The following is a 14,673-nucleotide window of genomic DNA, read 5'->3' as shown; positions in this document are numbered from 1 at the left end:
TCTACTTCTGACAAGCTAAGAAGACCAAGTGGGAAATACTGCTCCTGTAACTGTCCAAATACAACATGGATACAGCAAATTAAGATAGGCATTTCCTGCTAATTTTCTTTCTGCATTTTAACCTAAAAGCATGACTCTTTTTTGGCTGCCATCATTAAAAGAGGAGGGACAGGGATTTGCCAGATGTACCAAAAACCAGTTTTTTTGGAAATTCATCTCATAATAGCAATCTTCAGGGGAACTCAACTCTGATTTAAAATGCATCTCATTGTTTAAGTCATTGGGTCTCCATGGGAAAGTGTAGCTCCATTTGATTGCCTGAAGTAATATGTTCTTAATTTTTTATTAGGCACACATAAATAGAACAATGAATCAAAGGCCCTTGTTAAAAAAAAAAAAAAAGAGTGTCTTTGATTTCTGATCTTTCAAGAAAAAAACAAATCCTAGAAGTATAATGTAGCTTGTCTGGATATTGAACTACGAGATTTATATATATAAAGCCTAAATAACTCTAAATATGTGCAGAGAATTTCCCTCTCCACAGACTCCATCACTCTGAAAGCCCTGCTTGAATCTCTCCCGTGGGAGACATTCCCTGAGGCAGATAGCAGCAGCCACAGTGAAGCATTTCAGGGTCCAGAGGCCTTGGAGACTAGTAGGGAGTACAGACGGACCCAAGAAACACTGAATAATCAAAAACTCATTGCTAACGTTTTGTCCCATGGAACCTTCCCTCATTCTTGCCCACTTTGACTTCTGAAATAAAACTGAAAGTAGTGTTGCCTGAGAGTTTATGTTACTGCTTGTATAGCTTTCTCATGATTGGGACAAACACCCACATTTTAAAGGAGAAGTATAAGCAGGCTCACAATGTTAGGGAGCCCTATCTGCGGTCAGCTGGCTCTAGCACTGTCACAGTATAGCAGATGGGTCTAGGGGAGCAAAGCAGACAGGAAGCAGAGGTGGGGAGCGTTAAAAGAGGAGAGGGCCGCGGACCACATGTGGTTGCTAAGGTCAAGCCTCCAAGATGCATTGAGACACACACAGAAGTGAGCTTCCCTTATCCACTACATGCTCCTAAGCCAATAAAGTCCACATAATTAAGCTTAGCCACCAAACTTATTAACATATTAACACGTTTAATATTCAGGAATTGTACAAGGAAAGTGTTATTAATGTTATTTTTTATGCCAGTAAAGAGAAGAGAAAGAGGCCCAAGACAGTCAGTGAGGAGTCCAAGGTCCCCCAGGGTCGGTGGAAATCTGTCTTTGCTTTATAAACTATTTGTCCCCTCTCCAAAAGGTTGGTTACTCTGAACCCTGGGGCTGTCTCTCTGCACACAGCTCCAGAGGTCTTGCTGTTCTCCTTCCCTTCTTTCTAGATACTATTGCTTAAAACTTAGCTGCAAACAGGTACAGGTGTTAGTGTAGCCGCCTGAGTGAGACCAGGGCATGATGAGCTGAAAGGTATCTAGAAGATTCTTCTTCAGGGACATGGCCTGAGCAGAGATGCCACCTTCACAGAGACTATCAGGGACCTCCTCATTTTCTGAGCAGAGGGAGATTTGCAATAATGACCCTAGACACCAAGAGCCATGTGTGCCTCACAAAAGACAGATGCAGGAAGAGAGCAGCATTTCCTAGGTAAGGCTCCCTGAATCTGTGAGCTCAGGGCCATTCCCTGTCCTGAGCTTTTGTGCTCACAGTGCAGTGCTCACTTTCTGCCTACACCACACCCTGACCTCTGAGTGTCATCCTTGGGCTGCATCAGCAATGCCTGTTATACAGCTGACATTGGGGATGGGAATTTGATATCCAGTATCTGTTATGGTTTGGACCTGAGATGTTCCCCCCAACATACACATTGAAGACCTTCTCCTCAGTCTAGCCACATCCAGAAACAGAAGGTGATTGGACTAGGAGGCCTCTGACCTCAGCAACAAATTAATCCATTGATAGAGTCATCATTTGGTGGACTACTGGGAAGTCTTGGAACCTTCAGGAAGTTGGGCCTGCTTGGAAGAAGCAGATCACTGGATCACGATGTTTAAACACAATTTTTTTCCCTGCCTAGTTCCTAGATCTGTTTCCTGGACTCTGGCTTGCACTCCCCACCATGACATCCTGACTCTGCCCAGTCCCAGAAATAATGCAGCCAAACAAGTGTGGACCAAGACCATATTTTGTATTTGGTATCTTGATTAATGTAGTATCTCAACAGAATTCACATCAAATGTGGGGTACATTGAAAAACTGTCCCTGTCAGATAGGAAGTAAAGTGGCATGCAAGTGTGATGTCACTCTGTATAGGGGAACTGAAGGACTCATGCAATGTAGGCTTCCAACCCTCATAAAAGCTTTAAATTCTTTCCTAACAGTGGTATCTCCTATAAAGAGCTACGTTGAAGTGGGACTGGCATAGGCTCACTAGGCATCCTGGTGACTCTAGATGAGCTAAGGTGACCCCAGATGTGGCTACTTCCAGTCTCGCTTTCTAATTCCTGAACTGTATCTAAAGGTGTCTGGAAATATATAGTAAAGCAACAGATAAAAAGATGATCCCAAGGAATTTCTTATAGGTGTGTCCTTGTTGAGGCCTTGTTGAGGTCTTGTTGAGGGAGTGGGGACCCAGAGAAAGAGAAGACAGAACTGGCATATCCCAGAAGCCCAAACAGGGAAATTGGCCCTGCAAGATCCTCTAGGGTATGCAGCAGGACTCCACACTTTTCAGTCCTGAAACTGGGAAGCCAGGCTTCCCTGCTGTTGAACTAGGAATCACTGGTTCACTGCAAGGGCTGTGGTAGGGAAGCGGGGTGGTAGGACTTAAAGCCAGAGACAAAGGCAAACCTTGGACAAAATGCTTCCTATAGCCTGGGGCAGTTCTCCAAAGTAAAGCTCAGCTCTTGATGACAAGACACACTACAGTAAGACAGCGGAGGTACCCAGTGAAAGGGGTCTGTGGGAGGGTTCCAGGCTGCCTGCCTTCAAGTTGTGTGAGTGACACACAGATGAGCAGTGATTAATTCTGGTGAAGCAGATGATTGCCCTTGGGCAGCATGATCTTTCTTGGGGTTGGGGCAAGAATGAAAGAAGGACAGCAGAAGCAGGGGTAGAGATGAAAACAAAGAGGCCACAGGAAACGGAGAAAAGTTCCATGAAGGAGGGTCCTGAGCTCAAGCAGTTGTAAGATGCAGTCTAAGGACAAAGCAGAGAACAACCACCTGGCTTGAGCCACAGAAATCCAGGTCCCAGGAGCCATGGCAATGAAGCCAATGAGCATGGCAGTCTGCACTGCCTGCAGTAACTGGTCAGAACCGGTATAGATAGAAGACTCCTGGGGAAGTGCTGTGTACACAGGCAGCCCCTATGCCACCCTGAGGGAGCTCTGCTTTGTACAGACAGAAGCTCAAAACCTGGGAGCTGGAGTGTTTTGCCTGCTTAGCATTCCCCATGAAAACAGGCATATTTGATATTTAGGTGCACTTTAATGGACCCTGAAAAGAAATTACAATGATACATTTAGAGAATAAATGTCTCTTCCCCCACCCTCCGCTCAGCAAAGCTCTTAAGTGCTTCTACTTAATGGAAATGGAAATTACCTCTCAAAACATTACTAAAACTAATCATGGCAATTTTTATACATTTCCACAATTCACTGCACATTTTTCTTGCTTTGATGAACAAAGTCTAACAGATGTCTATTCCATGCCTACCTGTTTGCCATAGTCTCAATATACTTGGACAGTCCTTCCCCCTAACTGCTACTCTAATTGATCAGCCCCCAAGGAAAATGACTAAGAAAGATCTAAAGACAGGAGAGGGTACAAAATCCATTAAATAATACCTTTGGGTAGAGGAAAATAGCCAAGTTAAGCATCCTTTACATTTATCCTCAGTCACAGAGGAGTCGATTACTCTTAACCTTGTTGTCAGAGGAAAACATAAAATAAGGCATTGCAATAACTTAATCACATTTTGAAATTTCTTTCACTGGGTCTCTTCCTTGAGTACCTAAACAATCACATCTCAATTAATCATTACCCATTTCTGCATTTCTCAGGGCATAGTATATTTTCTTTCTTAAAAGCAGCATCAGAAAAATTCATTGAACTCATAAATATTGATTTGGATCAATATGTCACACACTTGACTGACATATGTACCTTTAGTGTATAAGAACAAGATATACCATTTGAAATCAATTACACACAAACATTCACACACACACACACATGCATGTGGCTCAGAGTAAGCAGAAATTTAAGGATCCCTCTGAGGGGCTTGCTTGGCAGTGGAAGCCCTAATGTGAAAGAGTCCTGTGTTCCCATGGATGAATGCAGGTCCTACCTCCAGGACCTGCTATACTAACTTCAGGGTACTTAATTTGACAGTTTCCTGGTTGAAAGTACAACAGCAGAATGATATAGAAATGACTTTTATTTTTCCTCTTCTGTGTTAGTACAGCTGAGGTATGTCCTAGGCTCACTGAATCATCAGACAATCACCAGTAAATTAACTTTCATGTTCCTAAAGCCTTTGGATGCATACTGAGCTCCAGGACCAGGGTCCTCACTCTCCCCAGATCCACACTGAAGGGACTGCCCTTATGCTCTGTACTCAGCTAAGTGGCCACACCTGACATTGTTCCAGCTACCTACCCTATTGTCTTACTATACGTTCTCTAAGTCTTTCTAGAATGCCAAGTAGAGGGTCATTCCTAATGACTAAGCATTCAATTCCAGTTGAAGTCTCCTCGGTGTGAACTTGGCTAACTCAGATAAGAAAAAGTCATTAATTTTCCTGAGAAATCTTACCAAATTAACTTCAAGAAGACTTCTGAGAGAAGATATGAGGATATGCAGATCATGCCTAAGGGAACTGTTGTTGCATGGTATGCACAGAAGCTAATCACAAATAACATAAAATTAAATGAAATATTTTCTTATTTAAAAAAATCTATACCTACATCACCTTTACAATTGAAATATGTTTTCTTATAAAGTGATTACTCAAGAACTGATATAACTGAAAAGAGAACAAAAATAGAATTCTTTTCCTTAATTTATGAGATTTATGAGTACACTGTGTGTGTCTTAACCGTTCTGGGTGTTGTATTCAGGGTTTGCAAGGGAAACAATTTGACACAGGACACCTACTTTACAGAATTAAACACAAGTCAAACACAAAAAATGTAGGAAATTTGTCCACACACTAAAAACCCTGAAAAATCCAGTTAGGAGGCCCAGAACCACACAATATTTTGCACAAGCCCAGCTGAAGACATATAGCCCATGACAATGTCTCATGAAAGTCTGTTTCATGGATCTGTGCTGGAAAGACCCAAAGGTCAGTGGCTAAGGCCAGATGTCCATGCCAGCAGGATGAAGGATCTGTGTCACTAGGTTGAAGATTCTGTAGTAGAGCCAGGAAGCAATGTTCAAAATAAGGACCAGGGTTCCCCTGATAAGGATCACAGCCATCCTCAGTGACAACAAGGTTCTGAGCTCTTCTAATCATGAAAATAACCAAGTTCACATCAACAAGCCAACATGACAGGCTTCTCCTGGAGATTGAAGAGCACACTGTCTTCCTCCCTGGAATCAGGAAAAAGTAAATACCAGAGATCCCCTAAAATGAACCACCGCCATTAGTGGCAACAAGATCTCAAGCTCCTCTGACGATGAGAACAGCCAAATTCACATCAGGAAATAAGCTTGACAAGCTCCTCCAGGAGAACCAACAATAAAAAAAGAACAAACAACACCAGAGAGAACCAATACTACCCACCATTCCTTTCCAGTTGTCCTTTTTATCTTGGCAACAGTCCTCACATAGGCCATCCAAACTCAGCACCATGCTGATTCAGTTCTGGTATTACAAGTTGACCATCAGTTATCAATTCATCACACTGGGTTTATGTCATAAGACAGCTTTGATTTCACCTGGCCATGTCTTTGAGAAAAAATTGATCCCATTGTGGCAGGAAATGTCTCTAACTCAAATGTCCACTGCCTCCTTTCTCAGGACACCTGTTCTTAGCAATATGCCCACCAGACCTTTCATCCTGGAATGCCCTCTGGTGGTACAGGTCATCACCTTTCCTCTGCGTGGACGATGCTTCCCTATCTATCTCTGGGACTGACTACTCTTCCTTCCAGGTCTCCTTTGGGAGCCTCTTCTTCCACCCAGCTACAAGGCTCTGAGCTGATGTAGTCCATAATGAATACATTGGTCCCCTGGATGTCATGACAATCTGTTTCTTCTGCATTTATCTGGCCACTTCTTTGTCTCCCACCATGACTGACCTGTCCAAGGCAGGAAGACAGCTTCCTATGACCAGAGGTGTATTCCAGCAACCAGCAGTGGAAAAAGCACTATGACACAAACAACTGCTCTGAGCACCATAGAAATGCTTAGTCTAGGAAGGGTGACTCTGAGCCAATGATGTGCCCAGCAACGTTTTTGTCATTTTCTTGCATAAGTCATTTGATCCTCACCACAAACCTATAAGATAAAAATCACATCCCACCTTCATTTTATATGTGAGGAGCTAAGTTCATGCTGCCCATGACATCCTTGTTAACAGGCTGCAGATGGTCACTACCAGGTCAGCTGCTTCTGATCTGTCCCTTCACTGAGCTTCTGCCTGGCTCCAATCTCACACTGAGGACCCCATGAGCACTCACAGGTAGAACTGTCAGACTTGGTGCCAGATTCTGGAACATTTACATTTGGTATATTTATAATCTATGAAAGATAAAATGGCTTTTTTATTTACAGCCTCTAATACGAAAACCCATGGAGGATGGGCTTTCTCCTCATATTTCAGAGGAGGAAATAAAGCTCAAGACACTGATAACCTACTTGAGGTTGCACAACTAAGTAGCTGATGAGTTTCCAGGGTCCAAATCGCCTCCTCTTGTGGATGCCACAGTGAAAGCTGTAGTGGGACTGTGGTCCTTTTCAGGTAACTCAGGGTCCAGCAGAGAAAAGGAAGTGCTGGAACCCTGAATCACTATGAACTAACTCATCCTGTAAGAGAATGGGGACTTTGAGCAACTATCTCTAAGATGATAATATGTAATCTATTAACCAGTGATTTCTTACTGTTTTTTTTTTTTTGTAGTTCTGTATTACTTGTACCCTTACACTGCTTTGTTTTGTTTTGTTTTTTCTCTTTTTCCTTTTAAATAAAATTTAAAAAGAGAGAGAGAGAGAATGGAGACACTTTTGCTCCCTCTCAGATACCTTACTTGTAGTGACAGACGTGCAATAGATGGAGAACTATTTAACATTCACTCTGCTCACAACCAGAAACAGAGTCAACAGCATCATTCTCCTTATCACGAATTTGAATTAGTCTACTAACACTCGTGCCTTGACTTTCCGATGATTTGCTCTGCACTGCAGAGCTGACGCTTCACACACAGCTACAACATGAAGTTAAGCAGACCACATATTTACTCTTTTAACCTGTGGACAGGCAAAGGCACACAACTTCTTTCACCTTAGTATCTCTGTCAACTCCAGATGAATTTTATGAATTATAGCTCTAACCAGAATTTGAATTTTGTAATGTTCCAAGTTACTTTTACTTTTAAAGTGTAACAGATGTTGTTCATCTCTTCCTTTTTTCCTCTTCACTCTCCAAACACCACCCCTAAATCTTTCTCTTTCTTCTTGATAAAAACTGCTAGTCTATGCAGGACTCCCCAGTCTACCAATGTAACCATCTTGTATTTCTGCTAGGTAATCTGATACTTATCTTTAGATCTTCTGCAAAAAGTTCTATATTTCTAACTCAGCTCTATGGTAGAGTGCCTGGATACTCAATACTCCTTAAGAATCACCTTGAGGGTGAGACTTAGGGTGTTTTTCACAGCCCTTTTCCCCACACTGAGCACTTGGCTTTTAAAAAGCCCCCACTGTGCATGGAAGATATCATCACAAGTGCCTACCTTCAGAGTCTACTGCCTGATTGCCTGGGGCTCTTTAATGAGTCTTCTCCATAAATTACATGTTGGATACTATTTCTCACACATTTCATCCCTGACCTGACTTCAGTTGAAATGCCACAGCCAGTTTGTCCCCAAATACTACCACTCCTGGGACAGTGTGTTTTTCTTCAGTCAGATGTCCCATGACGATCACATGAAACCACTTCCAACAGCAAGTCTGTATTTCCAAAAGGCTTACATCTACCCCTCTGCAGTGATGTGCTGAGCCCCTCTGTGCACCTTGCACTCTGCCTGGTCCTGGCAGCACACACTGAGAAATGAAGACTCACCACTGGGACAAGGGCCCTGTACATTGTTCTACTCACCTGTCTGCCCAACGATGGAAGCGCTCAATCTATGCGGGATCCTTGAGGACACTTTTAAGGTCACTCGGATCTGGTAATACCTAAGAAGAGAGCAGAAGACAGGTGGCTGAAGAGCTGACTTCTTTGTGCCAACTTCTAAAAATATCTAGATTCAGTCTGGAAAGCTGTAGGAAACCAGGAAGTTTCTAGGCAGTAGACAGAAAAGCAAGCATGAAGTTTCTCTTATAGCAAAGAGAAAGGAATTTTAGCAGCAGAGTTGAAGGGGGAAAGGATGGGCTATAGTCGGATGCAGGATGTTGAGTTCATTTGAAAGCATACAAGACCGAATCAGGATGAAGGTGAGAAGAACAAGGTAACACTATACGGGACACAGCTGCATTGAGAAGGGTGGCTTTTGCTTAGTTGAAGAATTTCAGTGCTACACATAAACAGGTTTTCATAACCCATAGTGGCAAATTCATAGACGACTGAGTTGCCTTCATGCTATACTGCACACGCACATGCACACACACCACTTCCTTAAGGCACATAGCAACTGAGTCATCTCTGAGAGTATCGCCAAACACTTTTCCCAGTACATTTATCTTCCCTTACTTTCTGTTCAAATCTTTTTTATTAGTACATCTTTCCAAATGCCATCATTTCAAGACATGACATAGGCTCACGTACTGTGGGGAATTTCATGTGTCCTCTATGGTCACAACTGTAGACATATATTTTTGAAAATCTGTGCTTTGCACCTACTAACCTTTCTCTTTGGAAACTGTTGAGAACATTTCTGGCAACATAAGCATTCCTCTCTCCCACTGATCTGAATGTCATTGTGTGAATAAAATTTAGTGACATAGAGGAAAATGGATGATGAACATTTTATTTTCCATGGCTCACTGAGTCAGAGCAAGGTCATCCCCCATCTCCAACTCAGTGGCATGGAAAACACAAGAACGTTCCTGTTGGCAGTCTTCTGTCTCTTTGCAAGTGCGTGTGATGAGCAGAGAAAAGAGCTCTGGACCTGGATTCATGGTTTTACTTTGTGGTAGACACCAAGCTGTGTAACTTTGACTGTTACATAACTTTTCTATACAGTTTCTATATCAGTAAACAGGATTTTAAGGAAAATTTACCCAGCTCCTATGATTTCTGCTTCCCAGAAAACAGACTATGATAGTCTTACTTAATCTCCTCATCAAGCACAAGAAAAACAACAAAATTCCATCAACAATAAATATACAAAACAAATCAAAGGAGATTTTCAAAGATGGAGAAGAAAGACAATATCGGGATCTCTTGATAAGATAAAAATCATGGTGACCAGTCCTCTACTTTTTCTTCCTTCCTCATAGGCCCACTCATATGTCCCAGACTGGATCCTGGAATAGTTAACAGGCAACATTAAACACAGACCAACAAGAGTGTAGCCTAGCAAGACAGAAAACTTTTAGGTTATAACTGTCTAATTTAGTTAAGCAACACAGAAAAAATTGTGACCTCACCCTCATCTACTAGCTAAGACCATCTGGAAAGTCTAGGGATCCACTGCTGCTAAACCATATGAAAATCTGCCTTATACTCAGCCCAGCCTACCCAGAGAAAGTCTCCAGTCGGTAGCAGACTTTCATCCTGTACAGAAAGTAATGAGAACCTCACCTCCTCTGGTTTAAGTGGTGATCACATGGGAAGTACAGATGTTTATGTTTTACGCGCCACCAACGAAAGTATAAATATGCCCATATAATTGAAAAAATTACAAAAGCAATTCAATGAAAGAAAAATTTCCCATTTAGTGAAATTTTTGAAGCAATTAGACCTACATAAGCAAAACAATATGAATTTAACTTCAAATTTAATGTCTCACCTTATAAACTAAAATCAAAAGATTTCAATGAAAAGTATAAAACTATGAAGTTAGTAGATAATTCCTAAAATATCTTAAATTTAAATCTAACCAGAATTCTTAAACTTGATACCCGAAGTATTAAGTGGAAAATACATATTTCAAATTTATTTTCCCTAAAAGTAAACATTTTCTATGAATAATCCTAAAAGGACTAAAATACAAGCCATAATGTGGCAGAAAACATTTGCAAAGGACACACAGCGGACATGTAGTGTCTGTGTATACCAGAGATGGCAAACCTTTTAGCATTAAGTGCCCAAATGACAACTCAAAACTCACTTATTTATTGCAAAGTGCCAACTCTGCAATTAAACCTAAATAATAAGGTTTTAGCTTAGGAAAAACAACTCATGCATTAATACCTCGTCTTAATAAAAAGAAACAAAACTACATGTACTATAGTTTTGCCACGAATGATATATACCTTATTCATGGGTCTGCCTATTTGGTAACCTCAAATATAATATTAACAGCATCTCTGTGGTCATTCACAGACATGAGACATGTGGTCAGTCACAGTGGCCAAAATACTGCACCATCTGGCATACAGCTCCCAGTCAAGCTTGACAATCCTGCAAATGCATTTCCCTTTTTAGAATCTGTTTTGTGGCATGATTTTTTGTATTTTTATCATTTTGTTAATGATTGCATTGTTTAAAATAGTCCTCCTCCCGGGTAGTGCTGAACAGCTGATTAACATGGCTACAGATGTGACCTACACCAAGAGTATGCATGTTAGAAAAACTTCTTTCAGGTATGACCTGAAATCACTGCTAATAATCAGCAATATACATTCAGTATCCTTAAGCTGAGGCACATGTAAATTCAGGTTATATATTGATCAGTTGATGAAAATATGACCAAAAGCTCATACAAATACAATTTTGTATTTCACCTAGAAACAATGGCTGACTATTTCTTAACTCATTATGTATTTATGCACAAAAGCTACTGTGAGTAATGAGAATAAAGTACCTCATAAAGGACTAGGACCTACAATAAGAAGAGAACTTAGCTAATCCTAGCAGTGAAACCAAACTAAACAATATTTGTGAACCCTTAATGATGGAAATATAAATTGCTGTAACTGTTATGTAAAACAAGTACCAACTGGGCAAATACATGAGAAATATTTTACCAAAGAGCGTACATTGGGGCAAATAAATCTGTGGAAAGATGTTCCTATACTCATATTAACCAAAATAATATAAAGGTTCAGAGAAATCTTTGTCAAAATACTGATTATATTTTTCATAGATACACAAAATAATTCTATATATATACAAAATCATAAAAATTTCTAAATGAGTAAAACAATCTTCGGAAAAAACAAAGATGTGGGTACCAGATTTCCTGATGTCAATTTGTATTACAAAGTTATTCACAATCAAAACAGCATATTACTGACATACAAATAAATAGAGACCAATGAAACAGAATAGAGAGCCCAGTAAAAAACCTAGGAATATACAGTCAACTAATCTATGCCAAGGACATCAAGAGTATGGAATGGGGAAAGTCTGATCAATACATGATGTCAGCCAAACCAGATGGGAATCCATGTACCTGTCCATTACCATGCACACAAATGAATTCAAATTATATTTAACAATCAAATGCAAGTGGCAAAGTTCATAAAATTCCTAATAGAAAAGATAGAGGAAAATCTCTTTGACACTGGTCTTATAAATGATTTTTGATATATGACATCAAAATATAGGCAACAAAAACAAGCTAGTGAAAATACATCAATTAAAAAGCAAAAGAAATATGAACAGCAAATTACAGATGGAAGAAAATGCTTGAAAACTGTATGTATGATAATGGGTTAATAACTAAAAGGTATAAAAATGCATACAATGCAGCAACAACCAATAAATAATCCAATAAAAATATGGGCAAACAAAGAAAGTATTTCAATACCCAAAAAATGCCTAAAATGGTATACAATATCACTAATTATCAGAAAGACAAATAAAACCACAATGAAACGCATCTCACACCTCTGAGGATGGTGATTATAAAAAAAGGCAAGCTCCCAGAGAAGTGCTGAAGGTGTGAGACAAGAGAACCCTTAATGATGCGAACATAAATTGCTGTAACTGTTATGTAAAACAGCATGGAGACTCCTCACAAAGGTAAAAGTAGAACTACAACCTGGCTTAGCAGTTTTCTTGCTGGTATTCAAGGAATGAAATGAAATCAGCTTTCATAGAATTATCTGCACACCCATGTTCCAGTCAGCACTCTTCCTGATAGTCAAGGTATGAAACCAGTGTAAGTGGTCATAGTCTGGAAGGGTAGGATAAAAATAAAATATGGACAATGAATGGGTAGACAGATAGAAAAAAATATGCAAAGAGACAGACAGATAGATAGATAGATAGATAGATAGATAGATAGATAGATAGAAATTGTAGATTAGTTTATCAGAGTAGTCAGCTTTAGAAAAGGAGATATTTCTAACAGTGTAAATGAATCTAAAAGACATTACACTAAGGTAAGACAGACTCAAATGAAAAAAAATGCATTAAACTTACTTATGTGTGGATCATTAAGAAAGCCAAGTAGATAGAAATGGAGAGCAGAACAGTGATTACCAGGAGGGAAGAGGGGCAGATAACGTAGCATGTACATCAAAAGATCAGAACCTGCAATTCTAACAGGATGAAAAGCACAGTCATAAGACTGTAGATAATATTACTGTACTGAACATTGACAACTGAGTAACAGAGTAGATTTTAGGTGAAAAATAAGAATAAAAAGAGATAACTAATGAAGGTGATAAATGTGCTATGTTTTCTGCAGTAAGCATTGCACTATGTATATGTATATCAAAGTAGCATGTATACTGTAAATATAGACAACAAAAATCTATCCTTCTAAAAAAAGACTTGAGTGCTTGATCTCAGCCAAAATACAATGAAAGGCATGATGAGATTACCATACACCTCTTAAACTTGATAAAATGAAAAATAATGCCAATACCCAATGCTGACCTTCCCACAAACATCCTGGATCATTCATGTATTGTTGGTAGAAATGTATAATGGAGAATTCGCTTTGGAAAATGCTTGGTATTTCTTTAAACATGAAATATGCACCTGTCATAGCAGTGATTGAATATATCAGAAATTAAAAGGGTTCACAGTGGCTGGAGAAAATTCAAATGCCTACAGGAACCAGGGAAATAACATCAATTTTTAAAAAGAGCTTTGGTCACAGTTAATCTCTTGTTTTCCCACTTTTGAAAGAACAAGTGAAGAAACTACATTTTACTATGATGGTTAAATGTTCCAATGAAAACTCGTTATAAGCTATCAAAGAGGTATAAATATGTAGGAACTTTGAGTAAAGACTAAGTCATGAAGACTTAAGAAACTGATGGGTTAATGGGTTATCCTGAGATTATTTTTGTTAAAAAAAAAAAACAGTTTGGCTCTATCTCTTACATATAGCCCCTCACCACATATGTAATGTCTTTGGCTTCCTCAAAATTCTGCATAGCCCCTACCATCATGAAGATCCTGACCAGGTCTTCCAACATCAGACTTCCCAGTCTTTAAAACTCTAAAAAATAGTTTTCTGTTCCTTATAAATTACCCAGTCTGATGTACAGTAGTTTGTTACATAAACATAAAATATCACAACTACCATTTGGAAATCCTATTGGAAGGACAACAGAAATATCCATGAACACCTGCATTCTGGAAGGGGTAACCTCCCACAGGGGAAGCCACATGCCTGTCTACAAGGACACAGTTAGAGGCAGCTCATAACAAGTAGTCTTGATGCTAGGTCTTTCTACTTTTCAGAGGAAGACAGAGTTTGAATTTTTCATGAAACATCTTTAAAATGTTATATATTGGTCCACATATCAATGATAATGACAACAGTAACAGCAGTAACTATGGCCACAACATTAGCAATAAGACCGTTTGTCAACAAGGTAGAACATGTTTGCTGGGTCAGTCCGCATGGGCTAATATTTCACAAATTTGTATTAATACAGATACAAAATTTTACATTTCCCTATGCATTTCAATAACTCCAGCACCAAGGGAAGAGCCATAAATGCCATCCACATCACCAACAACTGTCATAGCCTAATGAATTCTTCACTGAATGTATGACAGGTCAATCATTGCCAGGAGCTATGCATCACTTTCTGTCAGATTGTAACTGGAGCAGGAACAGCTATACTCATGATTGGTTAAGTGTTTCTGTGTCAGAATCCTACTAGGAACTTTCACATACACAATCTTTTTTGGTTTCCCATAAATACTCTGTGAAAAATAGCAACATACCAAACATTAGCCCCAGGGGAAATGGAGCCACTGATGAGATTTAACCCATTGCCAGTGACACAGAGGTAAGGAAAAAGAACTGGAGTGACAACTCTAGGGGAAAATGTTTTTTCATTCTTTCCTCCTGCTAAGCCTCATAGGATCATA

General features: G+C 39.7%; 1 protein-coding gene across 5 annotated transcripts in view; it reads right to left on the bottom strand.

Annotated features, from left to right (window-relative positions):
• Fam135b (family with sequence similarity 135 member B) overlaps positions 1–14,673 on the bottom strand; it is a 294,122-nt gene that overhangs the window by 149,156 nt on the left and 130,293 nt on the right. For all 5 annotated transcript variants that reach the window (XM_063231033.1, XM_063231029.1, XM_063231030.1 and 2 more), the window contains exon 3: positions 8,323–8,402. In XM_063231033.1, coding sequence (XP_063087103.1) covers positions 8,323–8,402 — 80 coding nt within the window. The remainder of the gene's footprint in view (positions 1–8,322; positions 8,403–14,673) is intronic.

This window comes from Cavia porcellus, unplaced genomic scaffold (genome assembly GCF_034190915.1).
Source record: "Cavia porcellus strain 051 isolate PalLab524CR breed Dunkin Hartley unplaced genomic scaffold, mCavPor4.1 scaffold_19, whole genome shotgun sequence".
Lineage (NCBI taxonomy): Eukaryota > Metazoa > Chordata > Mammalia > Rodentia > Caviidae > Cavia > Cavia porcellus.
This window is presented reverse-complemented; position numbering and strand designations above follow the sequence as displayed.